Here is a 27,759-nt window from a genome sequence, read left to right on the forward strand (position 1 = left end):
ATGGACCTCTTAGTTACAGGAGGCAAACTCTGGGACTCTAAGCATAAGGTGAGTAGTGCTCTTGGGTAAGAGTGAGCAGTCCGGAGCAGAATCTACTCTGAATGGGGCTGGGAAACAATGAGAGGACTCTGAACCTGATCTTCAGGTACTGAGAATGTTGCCCAGCTGGATCCTGGGAGTGAGAGAAGGAGGCAGACCTCGAAGGAAGGTTCTAGAATCCAGAGTCCAGATCTCTTAAGAGGCCCAGAAACCTGGATGGGGGAAACATGAAGATACCTGCCCTGTGATAGGATAAAAAATTAAAATAAAAAAGTTGCTGTCATAGGTGACCTTATAGAAGCAGATTGCCGTGCCTTTCTTTCAAAGCACCTCTTGGTGGGCTCAAGCCACCAACCTTTTGGTTAGTAGGTGAATACTTAACCATTTAAGCCACCCAGGCTCCCATTACTATTGAATCAATTCTGACTCATAGTGGCTCCCTATGTTACAGAGTAGAACTGCTCCATAGGGTTTTCTTGGCTGTAATCTTTATGGAAGCTGATTGCCAGGCCTTTCTTCTGTGGTGCCACTAGGTAGATTTGAACCACCATTCTTTAGGAAACCATTCTCCCCCCCCCAGGGACTTCCTCCACCCAGGATAAGGGGGCATAAAATGCAGGAGCGGAGGAAGCATGTATAACCTGAGTCCTGGACAGATGATTGCTGTACTGCTGCATAAAAGGCCCAGGTTTGGGAATCAGGTGGACTTGAGTTCAAGTTCTTGTTCTTTCACTTATTAGTTGTGTAACTCTGGGCGCCTCTTTCTAACTTAGTTTCCTAAGTTACAGGAAACCAACCTTTTAGGGTTGCCCTGAATATTGAATTGTTAGATAGGTGTGAAAACATTTTATAAACCGTAAAATGCTGCAAATCTATATTTTTTATGATTATTTTGCTCCCAGGGATGAGCCTGGCCTCTTTAGAGGAGAATAAAGGTGATTTGAGGCTTGGTGTGCATCCAACGGGGAGCGCTACACTAGACAATTCTCTGCCTGAGCTAGCTTCCTGCTCCTACAACTTCAAGCTGACGTAGCTCGGCTAGGTTTCTGCTAGTTCATGAACCCAGCTACAGCTGTCACTGCTGCCACCACTGCCACCCAGTGGCCACTTTAGGAAAAGAACTCTCCCAACATTCCTCGACCAGAAGCTAGCTTCTGCTATCCTCACCCAGGCCAAAAGGAATGACTTGCACCTTATGAAACGCTGCAGACCAGGCTCGCTGTCCTCTGTGAAACTCTTCCTCACTTTGGTTTCTGTGACTTTGCATTACTCTGATTCTCCTATCCCTCTGGCTGTTCCTTCTGATTCCTTCCCTGGCTTTTTTTTGTCTTCCTTCCCCCAAAGCTTATCCCTCTTTTCTCCTCCTTTCTCTTCTTCTCCTCTCTTCCACTATCATCTCTCTCTTCTGCACCTTCTCTTTCTCCCCATTTACAAGAACATCCACTCTCATGGTCTCAATTACCACTTAGAGGTTATCAATAATTCTGACGACCAATGAGACTCCAGCATACAGAGCTCTCCCTGATGAAAAAATTCTCTCTCCCTCTTTCACAGTTTTTTTTTTAACTTTTATTGAGCTTCAAGTGAATGTTTACAAATCAAGTCAGTCTGTCACATATAAGTTTATATACATCTTACTCCTTACTCCCACTTGCTCTCCCCCTAATGAGTCAGCCCTTTCAGTCTCTCCTTTCGTGACAATTTTGCCAGCTTCCCACTCTCTCTACCCTCCCATCCCCCCTCCAGACAGGAGATGACAACACAGTCTCAAGTGTCCACCTGATATAATTAGCTCACTCTTCATCGGCATCTCTCACCTACCCATTGTCCAGTCCCTTTCATGTCTGATGAGTTGTCTTCGGGGATGGTTCCTGTCCTGGGCCAACAGAAGGTTTGGGGACCCTGGCCACCAGGATTCCTCTAGTCTCAGTCAGACCATTAAGTCTGGTCTTTTTATGAGAATTTGGGGTCTGCATCCCACTGATCTCCTGCTCCCTCAGGAGTTCTCTGTTGTGCTCCCTGTCAGGGCAGTCATCGGTTGTGGCCGGGCACCAACTAGTTCTTCTGGTCTCAGGATGATGTAGGTCTCTGGTTCATGTGGCCCTTTCTGTCTCTTGGGCTCTTATCACAGTTTCATTGTATTTGATTTTTAATGAGATTATGGCATATACCACAGACTGCCTAGAATTATCCTCATTTGTGTTTTTGCTCATCTCCTCCCAATCCTCACACCAGACACTGAGCTCCTTGAAGACATGCATCTGGTTTTACTTCTGTCTTTCCCACAGCCTCCAGATATAGTTATGATAACCAAATGTTCTCTATTTTTAAAAATAATACATCCCATTGTAAAAAAAAAAATACCTTCCAATTCAGAGTTAGGAAAACAGATACCTTTCACATAGTAGGTGCTCAATAAATATATGTTGAATGAATGAATGATTCAGTCATAGTTTGTTGAAATGAAAGGTTTCCGCATCTGTAATCTAAGTCCTGTGTATTCTGTTTGCTGTAGGACATATCCACTTGGATATCTCATTAACATCTAAAATTGAATACTTTAGGAAAAATTTATTGTCTTCTTTCTCCTGACAGAGACAAATAAGATATATGGATACCATTATTGCTGATGCCTTCCTCTTCCCCTATGACTCCAGTCCTCTCTCTCCTGACCTCTCACATCTAAGATTCATAAATATCCTAATGGCAGTTCTCTGCTGTATTTGCTGTTTCCTTGGAGTCTAAAGAAGGAAATGGGGGAAAAATACGGTTTATAATCTCTTTCTCTGAGTTAGGAAAGAAGGAAATGAGGGAGGGGCGACTAGCAATATAGTGGAAAAACATAGGCTTTGGAGTCAGATAGACTTAGAGTTTAAATATGGTCATAGTGCCTACTAGCTATGTGACTGTGGGTAAGTCTTCCTGAGCCTCCATTTCCTCATGTGTAGAATGAGGATACTATCACCTAGCTTGTTGTGAGGAGAAAACGAGGTAAGGCATGTAAAGAACCTAGCATATTGTCTGGCAGTTATCATCATTGTCATTAATAGAAATAAAATATAGGTGTATTTGGAGGGTGAGGGAGGTTGAGGGAGATTACCCCAATTGTCTGGGTTTTCTTCATGAAATGAAAAAGGAAGTCACCTGCTGAGAGTAAGGTGCAATGCAGGGCAGAACTAGTCAGTCACTCAACCTTGATGGAAAGGAGCAGTAATCTGAAACCCTGGATAATCCAAACTTACTAATAAAATCACAGGACAGTGAGTGGCTTCACATAATTGTACCCAGGTTAACATTATTCATGTGTTTTCTCTGTAGTGTGCCCTTTTTGTCTTTCTAAATATCTGTTCTTTATCTCCAGTGAATCTATTAACAAATTTAGGGTAGAGACCAGTATGGCTTTGCCCAGCACTTAGGACAGTGTGGGAAGTCTACCATTTGATCCATATCTTTTCCATCCACTCCCACTGAGCTAATGCCCTTGTCCAGATCCCAGTCGATTCTGTTGTTATGCTTTCAGCTGCAATAACAGAAAATCCCAACTTAGCTGACTTTAAAGTGAGGAAATTGATTCTCTTACATATAAGTCCAGGAGTGGGTGGCTCTTGGGTTGACTAATTCAGCAGTTCAACAATGTCATAAAAAAATCCTGATTCTATCTATATTTCTGATCTCCTCAGCATGTTGTTTAGCAGCTCTCAACCTTGTGACAGTAGCTGTTGCAGTTCAAACATTGTACCCAAACAGGGCAATATTCAATGGTAGGAGAGGAAGGCATCTCTTCCTGTGTGTTTATTTTTATCACTTCGCAAACCTTTCCCAGAATCCCCCCTGCACTCATCCCCTTACATCTCAGTAGCCTGAATTTCATCATGTCTACAGCTAAACCAGAGCCCTGGTTGCACAGTGGTTAAGAGCTTGGCTGCTAACCAAAAGGTCAGCAGTTTGAATCCATCAACCACTCCTTGGAAACCCTATGGGACAGTTCTACTAGGTCCTATAGGGTTGCTATGAGTTGGAATCGACTTGATGGCAACGGACGGGTTTTGTTTTGTTTGGTGGGGGTATAGATAAACCATTCGCTGGCAAAGGGGGTGTAATGACCATGACTTGCTTACAGGAGCACAGAACTATGTGGAAAAGGGTGGAGTGCCTGAAAAAAATTGGGGATTCTGTCAACAAGGAGGAAGGGAAAAATGACTATTAAGTTGGCAAACAACCCTGTTTGCTACAAACCCTGACTGAATAACTCACCCTTCCTCATCCAGCGCTCTGATCATCACTTCCTAACTGGAAGGCCTGGATAGGAATATCATTGAGGTGTGACGTGTAAATGTGGGTAAGGACCTGAAAATGTCTCTCTCTTACCAACCTATTATGGGAGCTTGAAACTCCATCATCAGAGTTGCATTCCTTTGCCTTCTTACTCTTGCCTACCTCCTTATAAAATGCAAATACGCCTAGTCAAAATGAAACTATAGTGGTAGTTCCCTTCGGGGGGCTACTAACCAGAAAGGAGCACAGAGAAATTTCTGGGAAGATGGAAATGTTCTATATCCTGAGCTGGGTGGTAGTTACATGCATATATAGCTAGTTGCCATCAAGTCAATTCCTGCTTATGGAAATCCCATGTGCGTCAGAGTAGAGCTGTGCTACATAGGATTTTCAATGGTTGGTTTTTTGGGAGCAGATTGCCAGGCCTTTCTCCCAAGGTACCTCTGGATGGACTCAAACCTCCAACCTTTTGGTTAACAGCCAAGCTTGTTAACCATTTTCACCATCCAAAGACTCCATATATACATATAATGAAGTATTATTCAACTATAAAGAGAAATGAAGTTCTGATACATGCCACTACATGGATGAATCCTGAAAACGTCACGCTAAGTGAAAGAAGTCAGACACAAAAGGAAAAACATTGTATGCTTCTACTTAACTGAAATATCTAGAATAGGCAAGTCCATTGAGACAAAAGAAAATTAGTGCTTACCAGGGGCTGAGGGAATAGGAGAATGGAGAGTTAACAAAGAAAAGAATTTTGTTTTTTGTTTTTCCCTTTGTGTGGGATATGGCTGAAGAAGTATTCTTGGCAGGAGGGACAATAGGAAACACTTGATGGTGGTTGGGAATCTATCTAAGGCGGAAAGGTTACCTCATGCTGTGCATGTCTGGATGCTACACTGGACTGTGGTGAAAAAGAACAGGGACTAGAAGATTGAGCTTTCCTCCTCCTTTCTCTCTTCCCAGAAAAGGCTCAACCTTAACTCCATGGCAAACATTTCCAAGTAAGGACTCCCTCTAATGCTCTAATTCTGTGACCTGCTCCCTACCCAAACCCCAGTACTTGCCTTTGGGCTAGAGGAGTTTCTAGCCTCTCCCCACCTTGTGGCCTTGAACTCCTCTACCTTTGCCCCATCTCATACTCCTCAGGCCTCTTCTAATCCTAGAAATACTTCCTTTCTTCTCTACTTATCTTTCTTTTCTCTCCCTTCCTCTCCTCTTCCCTTCTCTCCCAATCCCCCTCCCTATCCTCTTTTGGATTTTCTTCCCATAGGGCATTTAGAAGACCTACTCCAACGGGAAGGCAAGAACCTGGCTCAGCTGGTCGAGTGAGAGGGCAAAAGGGATAGATAGGTACATCCTCCAAGATCTCAGGGGTTTGGTTGGGGGCTTTAAAGGAATCCTCCTAAAGGTGATTGGGAGAATTACATGGGAAGTTATTCCAAACAGCTCTTCCATCTACTTGGAGAAACTGGACTTTGTGGACCATGTAGACATGGTAGAACCCACTAGTCAGTGATTCCAAAAATGAGAAGAGTCTGAGGAGAAGGGAATGGGGACCATGAAATAAGAGAAAGCCAAGAAAGGACCATGCAGAAGAGAAGGAAAATTAAAGGAATGAATGGGAGGAACCATTTTAGGGATCAATTTCTGCTTCATGTCCGATAACTTTTTCTGATTATGTCTTCCTCTCTCCACAGACGGTATAGTTCTACTTGACCCTGATTACTTAAAATGCCAAAAGAGTAAGTAGAAATCCTTGTTGGCCTTTGTATGTGTCAGGGGTCTCAAACTGAAATATCACACATGCCAGACAAGTAACATAAATAAGAAGACTGGATGAGAGGACCAGAGGGATACAAGGAAACCAGAAAATGGCAGGAACTATGTCAAACTGGAGAATGAAGTCTTTTTTGGTAGGAGCTGACAGTTGGGAATTTGGGCCCAGTGTGGACAAATTTTCTGATTTTTTAAAAGAGAAACTGGAAATGAAGCTCAGAATAATACCTCTAGAGGCCCAAAGTCTGAAAAGATCATAGTGCCTGTCTTTGTTATCTAGAGCTGCTATAACAGAAATACCACAAGTGGATGACTTTAACAAAGAGAAATTTATTCTCTCACAGTCTAGTAGGTTACAAGTCCAAATTCAGGGTGTCAGCTCCAGGGGAAGGCTTTCTGTCTTTGTCAGCTCTGGAGGAAGGTCCCTATCCTCAATCTTCCCCTGGTCGAGGAGCTTCTCAGGCGTAGGGACCCAAGGTCCAAAGGACAGGCTCTGTTCCTGGTGGTGCTTTCTTGGTGGTATGAGGTCCTCAACTCTCTGCTTGTTTCTCTTTCCTTTTTATCTCTTGATAGATAAAAGGTAGTGCAGGCCACACCTCAGGGAAACTCCCTTTACACTGGATCAGGGAGGTGACTGGGTAAGGGTGGTGTTACAATCCCACCCTACTCCTTTTTAACATAGAATTACAATCATAAAATGGAGGACAACCAGACAATACTGGGAATCATGGCCCAGCCAAATTGATATACGTTTTTGGGGGGACATAATTCAATCCATGACAGTGCCCTTTCCCCAAATAATTTTCATTATAAATATATTTCTAAAATATAAAATAAAATTTTACTTCACAAAATTACACAAAAGTTACATGTGTGCTTTCTAAAATTTCTGATTTTTTTCAGTTGGTGGTACCCCTGCTTTGCTACAGATCTGAATATGGGTTCAGACTGCCTACGGAATGATCCGATATGCCAGAAATCCATATTTTTATGTAAAATTTCCCAATTGACAAATGTTGGTAACTGATTAAAAGATTTAAAAAGTCCTGGGTGAAACAGTTAACAATTACTTTAGAACAAAAATTGGAAGGTAAGAGGGCAGGGAAACTAGATTACTGGAAACAGAACAACCAGAATGAAAATAATGAGACTGTTCATACATTGTGAAGAATGTAACTAATGTCACAGAACAATTTGTGTAAAAATTGTTGAATGAGAACCTAATCTCCTAATCTGCTGTGTAAACTTTTACCTAAAATACAATAAAGTATTATTAAAAAAAAATCCTGGGTGGATCAAAAAATTTCTGTAGGTTGGATGTGACCCTCAGGTTACCATTTTGTAACCTCTGGTATATGTCTTTCCATCTGTCTCTTTGCCTAGGAAACTCCCCAACCTTTCCTTAAAAATAATCCCAAACATTCAAGTGGCTAACAGACACAAGAGGGAGATGCTCTTGTGTCTCTTAGCATTAGAGAAATGCAAATCAAAACCACAACGAGATACCATCTCACCCCCGGCATTACTGGCATGAATAAAAAAAAACAGAAAACAACAAATATTGGAGAGGCTTTGGGGAGATTGGAATTCTTAGGCACTGCTGGTGGGAATGCAAAATGGTACAACCATTTTGGAAAACTGTATGGTGCCTCCCTAGAAAGCTAGAAATAGAAATACCATATGATCCAGTAATCCCACTTATATCCTAGAGAAATAAGAGCCATCACACAAATAGACATGTGCACATCCATGTTTGTTGCAGCATTGTTCACAACAGCAAAAAATGGAAACAACCTGGATGTCTGTCAACAAATGAATGGATAAATAAACTATGGTACGTGCACACAATGGAGTACTTACACAATGATAAAGAACAATGATGAATCTGCGAAGCATCTCACAACATGGATGAATCTGGAGGGCATTATGCTGAGTGAAATAATTCAATCACAAAAGGACAAATATTGTATGAGACCACTACTATAAAAATTCATGAAAAAGTTTACAAGCAAAAAGAAACAATCTTTGATGGTTATGAGGGAAGGGAGGGGTGGGGATGGAAAAACACTAAATAGACAATAGGTAAGTGGTAACTTTGGTGAAGGGTAAGACAGAACACAATACTGGGAAAGCCAGCACAACTTGTTCAAGGCAAGGTCATGGAAGCTCCATAGACACATCCAAACTCCCTGAGGAACTGAATGACTGGGCTGAGGGCTGTAGAGACCATGGTCTTGGGGAGCATCTAAACTGAATTGGCATAACACAGTTTATAAAGAAAATGTTCTACATTCTACTTTGGTGAGTAGTGCCTGGGGCCTTAAAAGCTTGTGAGCAGCCATCTAAGATATTCCTGTGGTCTCATCCCATCAGGAGCAAGGAAGAATGAAGAAAACTAAAGACACAGGGAATGATTACTCCAAAGGACTAATGGACCACAACTACCACCACCTTCGCCAGACTGAGTCCAGTACAGCTAGATGGTGCCTGGTTACCACCATTGACTGCTCTGACAGGGATCATAATAGAGGGTCCTGGACAGAACTGGAGAAAAACGTAGAACAAAATTCTAATTGACAGAGACTGGAAAAACCCTGAGAGTATGGCCCCCAGACACCCTTTTAGCTCAGTAATGAAGTCATTCCTGAGGTTCACCCTTCAGCCAAGATTAGACAGGCCCATAAAACGGAACGAGACTAAAGGGGCACACCAGCCCAGGAACAATGACTAGAAGGCAGGAGGGAACAGGAAAGCTAGTAATAGGGAACCAAAGGTCAAGAATGGAGGGTGTTGACATGTCGTGGGGTTGTTAACCAATGTCATAAAACAAATGTATGCTATTTATTGAGAGGCTAGTTTGTTCTGTAAACCTTCATCTAAACTAAAATAAAAAAATTTTTTTAAATCCCAAACAAAACAACAACCACAGCAAGTAACAGTTAATAGACATTGCTCTGGCCATAGTTCTAGAGATCAAGATTGTACTGAAATATTTTTTCGCTGCTTTTTTTTTCCTTTTGATTCTCATTATGGATTTATCCCATAGTGATCCAACTAGACTAAAAATTGAGTTTGATTTGAAAAAGGCTCAAAACAAATTGATTAATGCTAGTTCATACATGTTGTTGTTGTTGTTAGGTGCCGGCGAGTCGGCTCCGACTCTTAGCGACCCTATGGACAATAGAACGAAACACTACCCGGTCCTGACCCATCCTTACAATCACTGTTATGCTTGAGCCCATTGTTGCAGCCACTGTGTCAATCCACCTCGTTGAGGGTCTTCCTATTTTCCATTGACCCTGTACTCTACCAAGCATGATGTACTTCTCCAGAGACTGATCCCTCCTGACAACATGTCCAAAGTATGTAAGACGTAGTCTCGCCATCCTTGCTTCTAAGGAGCATTCTGGCCGCACTTCTTCCAAGACAGATTTGTTTGTTCTTTTGGCAGTTCCTGGTATATTCAATATTGTTTGCCAACACCACAATTCAAAGGCGTCAGTTCTTCTTCGGTCTTCCTTATTCATTGTCCAGCTTTCACATGCATATGATGCGATTGAAAATACCATGGCTTGGGTCAGGCACACCTTAGTCTTCAAGGTGACATCTTTGCTCTTCAACACTTTAAAGAGGTCTTTTGCAGCAGATTTACCCAATGCAATGCGTCTTTTGATTTCTTGACTGCTGCTTCCATGGCTGTTGATTGTGGATCCAAGTAAAATGAAATCCTTGACAACTTCAATCTTTTCTCCATTTATCATGATGTTACTCATTGGTCCAGGTATGAGGATTTTTGTTTTCTTTATGTTGAGGTGCAATCCATACTGAAGGCTGTGGTCTTTGATCTTGATGACTAACGCAGGTTGTTAATGAGTCTTCCTCCAATCCTGATGCCCAGTTCTTCTTCATATAGTCCAGCTTCTTATACTATTTGCTCAGTATACAGATTGAATAGATATGGTCAAAGAATACAACCCCGACACACACCTTTCCTGACTTTGAACCAATCATTATCCCCTTCTTCTATCCAAACAACTGCGTTTTGATCTAAGTAAAAGTTCCTCATGAGCACAATTAAGTGTTCTGGAATTCCCATTCTTTGCAATGTTATCCATAATTTGTTATGATCCACACAGTCGAATGCCTTTGCATAGTCAATAAAACACAGGTAAACATCCTTCCAGTATTCTCTGCTATCAGCCAGGATCCATCTGACATCAGCAATGATATCCCTGGTTCCATGTCCTCTTCTGAAACTTGCCTGAATTTCTGGCAGTTCCCTGTCGATATACTGCTACAGCTGTTTTTGAATGATCTTCAGCAAGATTTTGCTTGCGTGTGATATTAATGATATTGTTCTATAATTTCCACATACATTAGGTTGGATCACCTTTCTTGGGAATAGGCATAAATATGGATCTCTTCCAGTCAGTTAGCTAGGAAGCTGTCTTCCATATTTCTTGGCATAGACGAGTGAGCACCTCCTGTGCTGCATCTGTTTGTTGAAACATCTCAGTTGATATTCCATCAATTCCTGGAGCTTTGTTTTTCGCCAATGCCTTCAGAGGAGGTTGGACTTCTTCCTTCAGTACCGTTGGTTCCTGACCATATGCTACTTCTTGAAATGGCTGAACATCGACTAATTCTTTTTGGTATAATGACTCTGTGTATTCCTTCCATCTTCTTTTGATGCTTCCTGGGTCATTTAATATTTTCCCCACAGAATCCTTCACTATTGCAACTCAAGGCTTAAATTTTTTCTTCAGTTCTTTCAGCTTGAGAAACACCATGCATGCACATTCTTCCCTTTTGGTTTTCCACCTCCAGATCTTTGCACATGTCATTATAATACTTTGTCTTCTCGAGCAGCCCTTTGAAATCTTCTGTTCAGTTCTTTTACTTCATCAATTCTTCCTTTTGCTTTAGCTGCTTGACGTTCAAGAGCAAGTTTCAGAGTCTCCTCTGACATCCATCTTGGTCTTTTCTTTCTTTCCTGTCTTTTCAATGACCTCTTGCTTTTTTCATGGATGATGTCCTTGATGTCATTCCACAACTTGTCCGGTCTTCAGTCACCAGTGTTCAAAGCATCAAATCTGTTCTTCAGATGGTCTCTCAATTCAGGTAGGATATACTCAAGGTCATATTTTGGCTCTCATGGACTTGCTCTGATTTTCTTCAGTTTCACCTTGAACTTGCGTATGAGCAGTTGATGGTATGGTTATTCCCCTGGCCTTGTTCTGACTGAAGATATCGAGCTTTTCCATCATTTCTTTCCACAGACATAGTCTACTCGATTTCTGTGTGTTCCATCTGGTGAAGTCCATGTGTATAGTCACCGTTTATGTTGGTGAAAGAAGGTATTTGCAATGAAGAAGTCTTGGTCTTGCAAAATTCTATCATTCGATCTCCAGCATTGTTTCTATCACCAAGGCCATATTTTCCAACTACTGATCCTTCTTCTTTGTTTCCAGCTTTGGCATTCAAATCACCAGTAATTATCCATGCATCTTGATTGCATGTTCGATCAATTTCAGACTGCAACAGCTGATAAAATCCTTCTATTTCTTCATCTTTGGCCCTAGTGCTTGGTGTGTAAATTTGAATAACAGTCATATTAACTGGTCTTCCTTGTAGGCATATGGATATTATCCTATCACTGACAGCACTGTACTGCAGGATAGATCTTGAAACGCTCTTTTTGACAATGAATGCAACACCATTCCTCTTCAAGCTGTCATTCCCAGCATAGTAGACTATATGATTGTCTGTTCCAAAATGGCCAATACCAGTCCATTTCAGCTCACTAATGCCTAGGATATCAATGTTTATGCATTCCATTTCATTTTTGACGATTTCTAATTTTCCTAGATTCATACTTCTTACATTGCAGGTTCCGATTATTAACAGATGTTTGCAGCTGTTTCTTCTCATTTTGAGTTCTGCCATATCAGCAAATGAAGGTCCCAAAAGCTTTGTTCCATCCACATCATTATGGTCGACTCTACTTTGAGGAAGCAGCTCTTCCTCAGTCATCTTTTGAGTGCCTTCCGACCTGGGGGCTCATCTTCCAGCACTATATCAGACAATGTTCTGCTGCTATTCGTAAGGTTTTCACTGGCTAATACTTTTCAGAAGTAGACTGCCGGATCCTTCTTCCTAGTCTGTCTTAGTCTGGAAGCTCAGCTGAAACCTGTCCTCCATGGGTGACCCTGCTGGTATCTGAATACCAGTGGCATAGCTTCCAGCATCACAGCAACACACAAGCCCCCACAATACGACAAACTGACAGACATGTGGGGGAGTTCATATATTGCCTTCAGATATTGTGGAATGTTGTTGTTAGGTGCCATCGGGTTATGTCCAAGTCATAGCATCCCTATGCACAACAGAATGAAACATTGCCTGGTCCTGCTCCATCCTCACAAATGTTGTGTATAGAGTAGCTTTAATTTCTCAGATTAAGCAGTGTGGATTAGCAATGCAGCCATTTTTAAGCATCAGAGGAACTTTGGGGTATAGCCAGCAAATTAACAAATTTATGCAAGATTTCCAAGTACTCTATATTTCTAAAACCTAAATCAATTTGTCACATTCCTACAAAATCTTCAGAATAACCCAGAGAAATAAATGTTTGGTTAAAAACATTGCATACTGATCCAGGAATAATATGTATTTTTCCTTTTATTCTAGTCTTCTTTATGTTTCTTAGTAGAGTGTTAATCTCATTATTCATTTAAGTTGTGCACATTTCTTAAAGTTATCCCTACCTATTTTATATGATTTGTTACTTTTATGAAAATAATCTTATTTATATCATATTTTCTGTGCTTTTCTAATGGGATACATTTGTTTATATAAAATATACTTACTCTATACCACTGAGTGACAAAGGCAATTCGTAGGGCAGTATATGTGGTGACGGGAATGAATTGCTGTTTGACAAAAATTTTTCTCTTAATAGAGAGAGAAAAAATTGGTATATAGGGTCTCACTGTATTCTTTCTTTTCTAAAAATAATATTTTGTTGTGCTTTCAGTGAAAGTTTACTCAGCAAATTAGGTTCCCATTTGGTAATTTCTGTACAAGTTGTTCAGTAACATTGGTTACACTTTTCACAATGTGTGACTATGCTCATTAATTGCATTCTGGTTGTTCTGTTTCCAGTAGTCTAGTTTGCTTTCTCATCTTTGCTTTAGGGTAATTGTTGATCTTCTGGTCTCATATAGGTGGTGTTTAAATGGAGCCCGGTATTCACAGGTAATATCCTTTATCTTGTGTGCCAATCTGTTATTGTGCTAAAAGGTGACCTAGAGGATAGTTTCAGTTGAAGGTTTAAAGAGTATCTGGGGGCAATAGTCAGTCTTAGGGAGTCCTCCAGTCTCAATTGGTCCAGTAAGTCTGGGCTTTTTAAGAATTTGAGTTCTGTTCTGTGTTTTTCTTCCATTCTATCCAGGTCCATCTATTGTGGCCCTGATCAGAAAGGCTGGTAGTGGTAGGTAGGCACCATCTAGTTCTTCTGGTCTCGGGGTAGTTGAGACTGTGGCTTGTGTAGGCTGTTAGCCCTGTAGACTAGTTTCTTCTCTGAGACTCTCTGTATCATTTTTTAAAACTGCATGTGAATCTACAATTACCTCAAAATAAAAATTAAATTTAAAAAAGGCAAGAGAGAGAGATCAGTCATGAATACCTAAAATGTCCTTGTGTTCAGTTATAAAACAAACAAACAAAAAAAGTTGGGAAGTGTACACAACAGATGTTAACAGTTATCTCTGAATATAATGTATTATGATGGAGCTTTGATTTCTCTTTTTATTTGTATTTCTGATTTTCAGAAATTAATATGCGTTATTTTTGTAATAGGCACAGATACAAATAACTTTAGAATAGATGTTGAATTTAAAAATAAAATAAGCTATTTCCTAACATACACACAAAAGGATGATTCTAAACTGCTTGAGAGCCAGTTAAACTGCTAGAGTGCTTCAGCGGGCAGTGATGCAAATGATAGCTTACTCTGATGCCCTCACCACACAGGAACAACAGGATGTGCCAAGAGCAATTTATCTGATTAACACCCTCTGCCTCGCCCCTCCTGACCTCATTCCTCTTAGCTTTTATTTCCTCCCTCCTCCACCTCCATCCAGTCACCTCTATTCCTCTCCTTCTCACCTTCTCTTTCCTTTCCTTTGTCCCTTCTTTCCTTTTCTTTCTCTCTGTCTTCCTCCACTTTAATTGGCCACAATAGAAAAGCAAGGTGAATTTTTAATTTGTTGTATCTTCTGAAAATTAAGTTTGTCTTCATTGTAGAAAAATTAGAAAGCACAGATGAAGGAGAAAGAGGTTGTAATTCTACTACCCAGACACAATCACTGATAATATTTTAGTTTGTATTTATTCATATTTTTCTACGTAAATATATCTACTCTTTACAAAAAAACAAAAAACTCGTTGTCATCTAGTTGATTCCAGCTTATGGCGACCCCATGTGTTTCAGAGTAGAACTGTGCTCCACAGGGTTTTCAATGGCTGTGATCTTTCAGAAGTAGATCACCAGGCCTTTCTTCCAAGGTGCCTCTGGGTGGATTCAAACCATCAACCTTTCGGTTAGTAGCTGTGTGAGAGCTCCAAAATTGAGGTGCTTGGCTTATATCAAATTGACTGGACTAGGTCTGAGCTCCGACTCCTTTTTAGCCCTTGACTGCTCCTTAGCAACTGTGAACCTTTGAGCGGACTTAATCTTGCAACTAAGGAAATGTTTTTCTTTACAGTTAAGCTAAAGATGTGGAAACAAGGTTTCTAAAGGGAGGGTCTTGAGGCAAGCCCCTTATCAGAAATCTCCTGTGCAAGCAATTCTCTGGGAGTGTTTTCTAAAGAGGCTATCTTGGCAGAATGTTCTCAGAAAGAAATGTCCTGTTTGTCTTGTGACCACCCTCTAAACTCCCCTTTAGTCACGAACTTCCGCAATTAGGTAAAGTAACCAATCTAAGAAGTCCACATATATACTTTATACCAATCATTTTAAAGCCCTTGCTTCAAGTTGTCCCGCCCCCTGCTTCCCTGACTTTGTAACTTCCAATCAGAATATCGTACCTTTAGTTCTGATTTTACCCTATAAATGTGCCTCTGTAACTCCAGCATTTGGGAGCATTTAGTTTCACTTTGTGAACCTTTGCATTTCCCCAGTTTGAACTGTTTTTGTTCCTTCAATAAACCTCTTTACTTTTATTTTAACAGAGTACGTGTTCTTACTCTTTGACATAGCTGAGCACTCAACGTTTGCACCATACAGGGACTCCTTATTAAAAATATAGATATATACTATAAGTAATATTTTATAATTTGCTTTTTGACCTACGTCAATACATAAAACTCTGTAAGTGTTTAAGTTGCCTAGCACTATATCATATGGATGTACCATATGTATTTAGCCCTCTTTTATTCCTGGACATTTACTCTGTTTTCAATTTTTTTTGCTGTTATATATAAACCACCCTGTAAAGAACATCTTTTCATACTAGTCCAAATATTTCTTTTGGAGAAATTCCTAGAAAAGAAATTAATGGTCAAAGGTATTCACACATTTTAAGGCTTTCTCTACTTGTTGTCAAATTGCGCTCCAAAATTTTGCATCAAATAACTCTCCCTCCTGCAGTGTGTGAGGCTGCCCATTGCCCCAATCCTTGTGAACACTGGTATTATCATTAGTTTCAGTATAGATTCATTTTCCTTGTTCTTTATTTTAAAAGCAGATAATCTGATTGATATTTTGATCTCTTAAAAATACTAAAATAAGTTTCGTTTTACTATGTGTGGCTTTCAATAGTTTTCTTTTCCATGGGTCAGGGACCCTGATAGAAATAAGGTTCCCTATCCCTGTTCTACATCTACCCTTGCCTCCATCTCTGTTGCTTCTGTCCTTGGACAGGTATCCCTCTGTATCTCACCCCACATTCCACTAGTGCATTAAGAAGTCTGAAACTAAACTCCTCTGAGCCCATTCTCCTTATCAGTACAGATAATGGTACAGCAAAGGATTGATGAGGTCTAAATAACATATGTAGAGCTTTAAGTGCAGTCCTATTATTGATGAGAAAAATAACCGAGGCTTAGAGAACTCACGGGATTTGTACAAGTCACGTTCTCAAGCCCAGTTATTCTGATCCTAAATCTCATTTTTTCCTCTTTTCATTGTGAAATATTTCAGACAGAGAATTATATAATGAATACCTTATACCCACCACCTGGCTTTTTTTAAAATAAATAAACTGAAGCCTCCTGTGTATCCTTCCCTGGTCTCATTCTCCTCCTTCCTTCTTTATCCTTCTCTGTCCCCACAAGCACTTAATATTGTCAGACTTCTAAATTTTGCCAATCTGATAGATGTGAAATGTTATCACATTATGGTTTTAATCCCGGATAGCCATTATCCTCAATTTGGTGTTTATTGTTCCCGTGATGTTTCTATACTATAGGGTCTCTATGAGTCGAAATCGACTCAATGGCACACAACAATAACAACTTCATATTTATGTAACTATGAGCAACTTTGGTATTGTTCTATATGCTTTGGAACCTTACATAAACAGTATCATATTATGCATATAATTCTGAAACTAGTTTATTTTTTTTACTCAATAGTTTTTGAGATTTAACCATGCTAATACATGTGGATATTTAAATTATTTCTAGTTGTGGTGCAATGGGTCACTTTTATATGGCCTTTCTCACCATGATCGTGTAACTCCCATCAAATGATTGGGTGGGACTATATAAATAAGGTGCTTGTGGCCCACCAAGGGAATTGGAGAGCTTGCTAATAATTCAGATAAGGTGCTGGAACCCTCATAAGGGTGGGATCATTCAAATAAGGTGTATGGAACACTAATGAGGGGATTGGTCAGCTTTGCCATCCCACCAAGCTTAAAATGAGCCATCCCAGAGGTGAGAAGAGGGGGGATCTCACTACCACCAAGAAGAGATAGGAGAAGAGCATGTTCTTTGGACCCAGGGTCCCTGTGCTGAGCACCTCCTAGACCCAGGAGACAGAGACAGAGAGAGAGAGCTCTAACACTGGGGACAGCACAAGACAGCAAGAAGTGGTGGCAGAGAAACAGGTGGCAGCAGAACCAGGGGTCTGGTGTGAGACAGCACGGTGGGTTTCCCAGCCCATGGAGCAAGGTAGTTATGGTGGGCGTGCCGACTCACAGAGTGAGAGAGCTCAGCATCTTCGGACAGGAGGATCCCTGGTGGAGTAGGGTGTCTCCAGGCACTTACTGGAGAAGCTAAAGAGCTTTGTAACACTTGCCCAAGCAGGGCAGAGGACAGGCCAAGGGGCCTGCCTGTGGGCATGGCTGAGAAGAGGCTGTCCTGATTGAAGAACTGTGTTCTGAGTCGTTCCTGATCCTAAACTGTAACCTGTTACTTCCCCAATAAGCCCCATTATCGTGAGTACAGTCTGTGAATTCTGTGTGGCCATTATAAATTTTTTTTTATATTATTAAATGAATTATCAAACCCAGCAGAGAAGTAGAGTGCCATGGGAGAGACGGCTGGTATCAAAACTGGTAAAAAGGTTGGAGGGTGCAGGTATGTCTGACCTCCACCTCACAGCAACCAGCCTTGGGCTATTGATGCTGATAAGGATTCTTCTTCTCCCTTGTGAAGTTAGACCAGGAGGTCAGACAACACTGCTGCTACGCCATTTTTACACCAGTTTTATGCTATGACAGTGATGGAATGAACATTCTCATATGTGTCTCCTTGTAAACATGAGCAAGACTTCCTCTAAGATAGCAGAATTCTTAGGTCATAAGACGTAAGCAGATTCATTTTTACTGGTTAGTGTCAGTTTTCCAAAGTGGTTGTATTAATGTATATTCCCACCAGCAATGTGTAAGAGTTCCTATTCTTCCACTTATTCACCAACACTTAGTATTGTCAGGCTTTAAAATTTTTGACAATCTGATGAGTGTCAGATGTCATTGCATTATGGTTTTAATTTGCATTTATCTGTTTACTAGTGAGACTGAAGATGCCTTTATATGTTATTGGCTATTCCGTTTTCTTTTTCTGTAAAAAGTCTATTCATAGTATTTGCATACTTTTATATTGGGATATTTTTATTTTTATTATTGATTTGTGGAAGTTCTTTACATATTCAGGCTGCTAAACTTTGGCTTGTTATATGTGTTGCAAATATTTTCTCACATGCTTTTGCTTGTCTGGTTGTTTATAGATTTTTATTTTATTTATTTATTTATTTATTAAATTTCATTGTGCTTTAGTGAAAGATTACAACTCAAGTTAGTTTCTCATTCAAAAATTTTGTTTATACACATATTGTTCTGTGGCATCAGTTGCAGTCCTCGCAATGTGACAGCACTCTCCTCCTTTCCACCCCGGATCCCCATGTCCATTTGTCCAGTTTTCCTGTCCCTTCCTGCCTTCTTGTTTTTCTTTTGGGCAGGTGTTGCCCATTTGGTCTCCTATGCTTGATTGAATTAAGAAGCACGTTCCTCACGTGTGTTACTGCTTGTTTTCTAGGCCTGTCTAATCTTTGTCTGAAAAGTGGACTTCAGGAGTGGCTTCAGTTCTCAGTTAGCAGGGTTTCCAGGGGCTATAGTCTCAAGGGTTCCTCCAGTCTCTGTCAGACCAGTTAGTCCTGTCTTTTTCATGAATTTGTATTTTGTTGTAAACTTTTCTCCCACTCCATTCTGGACTCTCTATTTTGATCCCTGTCAGAGCGGTTGGTGGTGGTAGCCGAGAACCATCTAGTTCTTCTGGGCTCAGGCTGGTGGAGGCTATGGTTCATGTGGTCCTTTAGTCCTTTAGGCTAATATTTTCCTTTGCTCCAGACGGGATGGTACCAATAGATGCATCTTAGATGGCCACTCCCAAGCTTTTAAGACCCGAGACACTGCAGAGATTTCTAATGCAAAGAAGTTTTAAATTTTACCGTAGTCAAATGTATCAATGTTTTCCTTTAAGGTCATACTGTTTTTATCACATTACATCACATCTTCTTGTCATCCTATGACCCATTTAAGACAGCCTTTCCCCCTCTTAAGACACCTCTTCCTCCTTTGCCTGCAGTGTTTGTCATGTTGATGTTTGCATTTTGCTATGACCATGATGATTTGGGTGTGATTGATCTGCTGTTCTGCAAAGATCTGAATGTATAGGCCCAGCAAGTGGTCCCAGCTGAGTCTCCCAGCCTCCCAGAGCCTCTCATACTCCTGTAGGAATGATTGTTGCACAAGCTGGGAGAAAATGCCTATCACTTCACCCTGCAGGTACTGACCCCATGTCCTGGGCAAGATTTCCAGGGAAGATTAAGAGAGGAAGCTAAAGAAGAAGAACAGAGGAGGTCCCTGTTTATTCTTTTCACTGACCTCTTTCTTGCCCCCCAGATGGCTGCTGACCTGCCCTGTTTAGTGATACTGCAACCAGGTCCTGAAGACTCAGGAAAGGTGAGGTCTGAGTTCTGAGAAAGAAGAATCTACATGCAGTGCTGGGGAGGAGGCAAAGAGGGACAAATGGACAAGATTAGAAAACTGGACAGCTAAGGGATAAGGTCTGGCATTTCCTTATAGGCTCATCAGGAAGGGGTGGCAGTGTTGGAAATTATTTCTCTTTGCTCCTGCCCCTTCACGGACCTGTGGGTTTGACTTTGAACTAAAGAGTTTCTGTGCTGAAAACCTGGAGGAGAAAATCCCCAAGAGTTATTACTTGACACTGTCCTCCCCAAAATCCTTGCCTCCAGCCTGTGCCTGGGAACAGATCCTGCTCTCAGAACAGAAAAAGCCCTACTTCCAACCTCTGTAGCACCATCACTAACAAATCAGATGTCCGGTTCTGTTTCCTCTCTGACTTCCTTCCTTTGCTCTAGAGCAGAAGTCGGCAATTTTTTTTTTTGTAAAAAGCCAAATAATACATATTTTAGGCTTTGCAAGCTATGTAATCTCTGTTGCAACTACTCGACTCTGCCACTGTAGTGCGAAAACAGCCATAAATAACACATAAATGAATGAGTGTGGCTGTGTTCCAATAAAACCTTATTTATGGATACTGAAATTTGAATTTTATATGGTTTTCACATCAAAAATATTATTGTTCTTTGTTTTTTTTTTAACCACTTAAAAATGTAATCGCCATTCTTAGCTCACAGGCCATACAAAAACAGGCAGCAGGCCAGATTTGGTTAGCGGGCCATAGTTTTCCAATCCTTGGTCTAGGTACCTACACTGAGGGTCTAGAGGAGTTTTCTGAGGGAAGCCTTCCTCCACCACCACCCTCCAAGCAAGGATTGGCATGGGAGATACCTGTGGGCCCCTGGGCCTCTACCCAGGGACTCCATGCGGCTGATGGTCAAGAAAGTGTAGTTTGTGCCCCTTCTGTCAGTTCAGCCCCTGCAACTCCAGGCCTGGATGGATTGGGAAGTCTTTCACCCCCACTTTCTGCCCCTTACCCTAGAATCCCTCTGATACCCTTTATTCACTGATTTCCTACTTACATAAGCAAGGATAGGAGCCAGGGTAGCAGTAGTGCTAAGGAAATAGTCTTCTCTCTCCTCCTATTTAGGGTTCACTACCGTGGCAAATCCATCTCTGTCAATGTTTCTGTCAACAATTGCACCAAGAAGGTCATAAAAGCAAATCAAGATTTCAGGAGATCTTCTTTTTCAATTCCCCTGAACCCGGTCTCAAATCCACAGGTCTCTTTCCCAAACTCCACCCTAGTTACCCAGTCTGCATTCATATAGGCTTTCCCTCCAACACATGTTTATTATTAAAATACTTATCTTTGTTCATGAGAACATCTTAGTGTCTTCAGGTATAGTGCATCTGTGTATAAGGCCTAGTTGTGAGACATACCCTATAGTGTTTTTTTTTTTTAATCAAAATATGTGTTTATTTTAAGGCCATTGAGTTTGGGGTCCCAAGGCTGACTGACTGATTATAGTCATGTGCTTTTCCCAGATTGTTCGGGTTGTCCAGATTACAGGTGTTGTCCTGTATTCACTAAACAAGTACACCAAGACTGTGTTCACTGAGGCTTTCATGTAAGCTGGTGCTGGGGTGGGGGTCAGAGAGCCAAGGGGGTGGGGTGCTGGGAAGAAGGCCAGGGGGCTGAGACAGAAGAGGAGAAGAAGGGGGTGGGGGAGTTGGAGAAAGAAGGAAGCGGGTGAGGGTTGAGAAACCAGGACTGTGAGAGGTCAAGGTGAGGGCCGAAGTGGAGAAGCGAAGGGTTTCTCAGGAGAACTAGAGGGAAGGGGACCCAGCTTACCCATAGGTGGATCATCAAAATGCTGAGAGAGGGCAAAGGCATAAGGATTTCCCACCAGAGCCAATTACTCCCACCCTCCACAGTTAGACATGTCAGCTCTCTTGGATACTGCAATAGATTCTTGGGACTGTGTGGAATACTCTTGGGAATGAAACTACACTTAGTTGGCAAGCCCGGCCTAAGTTCTTCTCATCTCCTTTCAAAGGGAGAATATAGCTGCTGTCATGGATTGAATTATGCCCCCCCAAAAATATGTGTATCAATTTGGCTGGGCCATGATTCCCAATATTTTGTGGTTGTCCTCCATTTTGCGATCCTAATTTTATGTTAAAAGGATTAGGGTGGGATTGTAATACCATCCTTACCCAGGTCACATCCCTGATCCAATGTACAGGGAGTTTCCCCGGGGTGTGGCCTGCACCACCTTTTATCTTTCAAGAGATAAAAAGGAAAGGGAAGCAAGCAGAGACTTGGGGACCTCATACCACCAAGAAAGCAGCACCAGCAGCAGAGCGCGTCATTTGGACTCGGGGTCCCTATGCCTGAGAAGCTTCTGGACCAGGGGAAGATTGAGGACAAAGACCTTCCTCCAGAGCCGACAAAGAGAGAAAGCCTTTCCCTGGAGCTGATACCCTGAATTTGGACTTGTAACCTACTAGACTGTGAGAAAATAAATTTCTCTTTGTTAAAGCCATCCATTTGTGGTATTTCTGTTACAGCAGTACTAGATGACTAAGACAGCTGCTAACTCCAGCTTCTCCCAGAGCTTTGCCCCACTCCTGGCTTCCAACTTCCAGAAACAGGGCCTGGCACTGGATGGCAAGCTCAAGCATAAATATACCAATCTGGCCTCCAGCATGATGTAAGCTCAAATGTAGCTTCCAACCTTCATTTCCTACCCTCCACTCATTCCATATGCTATATATATATAGCTCTGAGATTTCACCTTCTGTGAAGCCTACCTATTTTTTAAAATGCCCTAAGCCAGTGTTCAGAGGCCCCTCTAGGCCTGAGGGCCATCAGTAAGCTAAATAATGCCTATGGGACCAACGACAGGCTTATGTCATAGGCAGCAAGAAAGGAAGAAAGTGGAGAAGAAAATCTCCTCATGTATAATATTTCAGAGTTCACAGAAGTCCTACATATGTATTATTTTATCTTCATAAGAAGTCTGGATAGGTGTTTTTATTTGATTTTACACTTAAGGATCCTGAGGGTCAGTGATATGAAGGAACTTGTCCAAAGTTGCATAGCTAATAAGTAACAGGGTTGTTGGGTGTGGGTAGGATCCTATCCCATGTCTTCTGGCTCTAAACACTGTGATCTCTACAGTAGCTACTCTGGAAGACTAGGAGATGACAATTGGAGGAAGGACAAAAAAGGAGAATGATGTAGGGAATGACAGAATTCTATCCAGTCATTCATTTGGTCCTATGCCTTCAGAGGCCCTAGTGTTAGATGTGTCTCCTGCCAAAAACAGTCTGCCACCATCTGACAAGTGTTAACCCCCCTGTACCTCTCCATGCCTTATCAATCATGTAGCTATAAACTGTTATTGCTAGAAAAGACCGTTAAAAATAATCCGAACAGTATTATTTTATAGATAGTCAATCACCAGCCCAGAGCAATGAAGAGACTTTCCCAAGATCATACAGCTTTCTGTCTTATTTTTCAATCAGTTAGTTTTTACTGAGCATCTGTCTTAGTTATCATGGAAACCCTGGTGGTGTAGTGGTTAAGTGCTACGGCTGCTAACCAAGAGGTCGGCAGTTCGAATCTGTCAGGTGCTCCTTGGAAACTCTATCGGGCAGTTCTACTCTGTCCTATAGGGTCACTATGAGTCGGAATCGACTCGATGGCAGTGGGTTTTTTTTTTTTTTGGTCTTAGTTATCTAGTGCTGCTGTAACAGAAACACCAGAAGTGGACGGCTTTAACAAACAGAAATTTATTCTCTCACAGTCTAGGAGGCTACAAGTCCAAATTCAGGGTTCCAGCTTCAGGGGAAGGCTTTCTCTGTCTGTAGGCTCTGGAGGAAGGTCCTTGTCATCAATCGTCCCCTGGTCTAGAAGCTTCTCAGCACAGGAACCCCAGATCCAAAGGACGTGCTCTGCTCCCAGTTCTTCTTCCTTGGTGGTAGGAGGTCCCTCTCCTCACTGCTCACTTCTCTCTTTTATATCTCAAAAGAGACTGACTCAAGATACAACTTAATCCTGTAGATTGTGTACTGCTTCAATAACATAACTGCCTCTAATCCTGCCTAATTAACATCATAGAGGTTAGGATTTACAACACTTAGGATAATTACATCAGATCACAAAATGGAAGACACCCACACAATATGGGAATCATTGCCTAGCCAAGCTGACACATATGTTTTTTTTCTTAATAGATTTTATTATGCCAATTGACTTAGATATCCCCTGAAACCATGGTCCCCAAACTCCCACCCCTGCTACACTGGCCTTCAAAGTGTTCAGTTTATTCAGGAAACTTCTTTGCTTTTGGTTTAGTCCAGTTGTGCTGACCTCTCCTGTATTGTGTGTTGTCTTTCCCTTCACCTAAAATTGTTCTTATCTATTATCTAATTAGTGAATACCCTTCTTCCTCCCTCCCTCCCTCCCCCTCTCATAACCATCAAAGAATATGCTCTTCTCTGTTTAAACTATTTCTCAAGTTCTTATAATAGTGGTCTTATACAATATTTATCCTTTTGCAGCTGACTAATTTCACTCTACTCTGTCCTATAGGGTCACTATGAGTCAGAACTGACTCAACGGCAATGGGTAATTTCACTCAGCATAATGCCTTCCAGATTCCTCCATGTTATGAAATGTTTCACAGATTCATCATTTGACACACATTTTGAGGGGACACAATTCAATTCATAACAGCACTATTACATGCTCTTTCCTATGCTAAGCAATGTGTGGGTACAAAGTTTACTTCCTCTCTGCCTTAGTCAATTTATGGCTTAGTTGGCGAACAAATGAATGCTAGTGAAACCTAACATTGAAATGTTAGCATATGTGGCTCCAATTATAAATCTATTTGCAGTTAAAAGGAGGGAGAGAGCCTTTTGGGCTAACATAGCTGGGAAGGGCTTCCTGGAGGAAGCAGAATGAGCTAGATCTTGAAGAATGTGTAGGATCTGGATAGCAAGAGGAAGAAGGGAGCATTCCAGATTGGGAACACTGCATGGGTAGAGGCTAGAAGATGGGAATCTACATGGCATGTTCTGATAGGATGGGTCTAGTTAGGTTGTATCCCAGGTGTCTTAATTATCTAGTGCTGCTATAACAGAAATACCACAAGTGGACGGCTTTAACGAATAGAAATTTATTTTCTCACAGTTTAGGAGGCTATAAGTCCAAATTGAGGGTGCTGGCTCTAGGGGAAGTCTTTCTCTGTTGACTGCGGAGGAAGGTCCTTGTCTCTTCTGAGCTTCTGCTCCCAGGCAGTCTTCATGTGGCTTGGCATCTCTCTTTCCTCATCTCTGTTTCTTTCACTTGCTGGTTTAATCTCTTTTATATCTCAAAAAAGACTGAATCAAGGTATGTCCTATTCCTGTTTCATTAACATAATAAACATTACCTAACCCTCACTGACATAACCTAATCCTACCTCATTAACATAACGAACACAACCCATTCACAAATGAGATTATAACCACAGGCAGAGGTTAGGCTTTACAGCACGTCACAAAATGGGAGATAATTACATCAGATCACAAAATGGAGGACCACCACACAATACTGGGAATCATGGCCTAGCCAAGTTGACACATATTTTGGGGGACTCAATTCAATCCATGACACCAGGTGTTAAGAGACTTAGGTAAGAAAAATTTGAAGAGGCTGGATGGGGCCAGATTGGTAAGGGTCTTGAAAGCCAGAGTAGTTATATTACACGAAGTAGGTTCTTGGGCAATGGGTGACCTGATAAAAGTGGATTTTTGGAAGAGAAATGTGATACCAATAGGTAGGAGCCTGGGAGACCTCTTAAGAAAACAAAAGTTAATTGGTTGTGGTGATGGGAATGCACAAGAAAGGAATAGGCAATTGAATTACTCCCCATCCTCCCTACAAAAAAGAATACTACAACCACCCTCTTCAACCTGGAATTGACAGGTAGCTACTGGGGATCCTGGTGTCCTACAAAGCCAGAATCAACCCAAATGTGTCCTGCGGAAGGTGAGTGGGATCAAGGGTCTGTCTGGGCAGGGGCTGGGGAACCAAGGATTTCTCACTTCTGTTTTTCTCCCAGTTGGACTGACCCAATCAAGCTGTTCTCCACTCCTTCTCCCAGACCACATCCCCAAACCCGTGAGCTCAGTGAGAAAGCCACTTTTCCTTTCCAGAATCCCATTCTGTGGCTGAGCTGGCCTTATGGTCCCTTGTCCCCCAGTAAAATTAGATTGCCCTTTCCCCATTTCCAGCTGCTAATTTTGGGGTGTCGTTCTACTCTCAGCATCCTAGGAGACCTGACAGCCAGATGAGAGGCTGTAGGGTGGGAGGACTGAGGCAAGAAGGGGAAGATGAGGGGATAAGGAGACCAAAAGAGTAACTAGGGAGAGTCTGAGGGCATCCCTAGGACTGGAAAACTGTAGGAAGGAGGTTCAGGGAAGATCAGTAGCTCAGCCTTGGGATCCTTGCAGTGATGTTAGTGTGGAACCACCACTCATTCTGATGCATCCACCTGGTGAGCGACCAGGTGGGACTTATCAGGAATGTTAGTCTTAAGGGCTGGGAATGAAATAGTTCTAATTTCAGGAATTAAAGACTGGCTGTTTGGGTAGAGATGGAATACCCATAGGTAGTTTGGGTGTGTAGATTTTCAGGAGAAGCATGTGTTATGTGTGTATGTGGGGGGGGGGTGGTTGAAAGGGAGGGGAAAGAGTAACATTTCTTCATGGAAAGGAAGAACCCCTTATCAGCTTCAGCTCTATTTTTCCTTTCATTTTCATGCTTGCCACAGATGCCACCAGGTAATGGAATACGGAGCCTGGAAGCCCCACCCTCCTCTACACCCTCCATTTTATGACAGTGCAAATGTAAAAAATAAGCTTCCCTTGGTGCTGTTTTCTATATATATGTAGTGGAAAGATAAGGTTTTGCTTCCAGTCATCCTTTCAGAGGCCTTCCTTTCCCTTTCTGCATCCCCTCCCTCCCCCTCTTTTCGGATTCAGCCTCCCCCCACTTCTTTTTTTTCCATTTTCCTTCCGCTCCCCTCGCCCTTCTTCAGTTTTGATCCCTTCCTTTCTTCTCATCCTCTGTTCTTATTTCGCTTCTAGTGCTGCTGGGGGTCTTTTGTGTTGGGAGATTTGGGAGGCAACGAAAGGAAACAAGCTACTGTGGCGCATGGCTGGGGGGTTACCTAGAAGGGGGCAAGAATCTGGGCTGGGAAGCAGGAAGCGGATCACTTCTCTAGGATCAGAAAAAGGGAGTGAACGGTGGAGGAAGACGCCCAGAAAAGAGTTCCAAACCCTCCATTCCCCTCCGCTGCTTTTGCAGGCTTCTGAGGGCATAGTCATCCAGGAGTCTATGAGGCAGGAGCACGGAGGGGAGGAGAGCCAGGAGGCTTTGACAGCGAGGGGGACGAGCGGAACTGAGTGCCTTGCTCTGGTGCCCCTCTGCGTGGGAGCCGGTGCTGTAACACTCTAATAAATCTGCTTGGATTCCAGATGTGCCTGGAGCTCTCTCTGATATCTCCTCCTCCAGGAGGGTAAGGGAACTGCTGAGAACAAAGCCCCCCCCCCCCCCCGGCGGTGTGGCCGAGCCGCTCCAGCGCTCCGTGCCTGGGTGCCAGTGGTCGTCGCCCGCGGGTGTTGGGGTCACAAGCTTGGTGTGAGGTTCGGGGCAGAGGACCAAGAGCTAAAAGCCACTCAGATCTCTAAAGGTGCTAGTGACCAGTGTTGCCCGCAGCGGGCTGCAATATACGCCTTCCCCAGAATGCCTAGAGTGAGGCTGAGGCCGGGAGGCTTCCGCCTGGAAACCAAGGAGAGACCTGAGGACTTAGCTTGCCCCACGCAAATTCAAACTCCTATCCCTGGGAGAGCAAAGCGGTAGGGTTTGGGTTGGATTTTGGGGATCAGGAGGTGTGGTGGCATGGAAGGGGATGTGGTTCTCTGGGGAGTCAATTTCCTCTTCTTTGGGAAAGTTTGGAGAATGTGTGTGTGTGGGGGGGTGGGATTCATAGACTCTTGAGGGAAGAAAGGTGGTGCCCAGGGTGACAATTGGCATACTCATCACCCTCATAGTGGGGAAGACACTGATCATCACCAGCTTCATGTATGACAGCTTCGACAGCACCTACTGGGTGAGCCCATCACCAAGGAGTCACAAGGTACATTTTTGCCCCTTTTCCTTGGGAGGCTT

At 42.3% G+C, this 27,759-nt stretch overlaps 1 protein-coding gene across 1 annotated transcript; it reads left to right on the forward strand.

The window, feature by feature from the left end:
- On the forward strand, positions 1-27,076 carry ARR3 (arrestin 3). Its single transcript, XM_064278444.1, is given in 7 exon segments — positions 1-48; positions 19,281-19,391; positions 19,509-19,568; positions 22,113-22,244; positions 25,490-25,575; positions 26,360-26,435; positions 26,518-27,076. Coding segments are annotated over 7 exon segments (1,041 nt in total). The 3' UTR covers positions 27,046-27,076.
- The last annotated feature ends 683 nt before the right edge of the window (positions 27,077-27,759 follow it).

This window comes from Loxodonta africana, chromosome X, assembly GCF_030014295.1.
Source record: "Loxodonta africana isolate mLoxAfr1 chromosome X, mLoxAfr1.hap2, whole genome shotgun sequence".
NCBI lineage: Eukaryota > Metazoa > Chordata > Mammalia > Proboscidea > Elephantidae > Loxodonta > Loxodonta africana.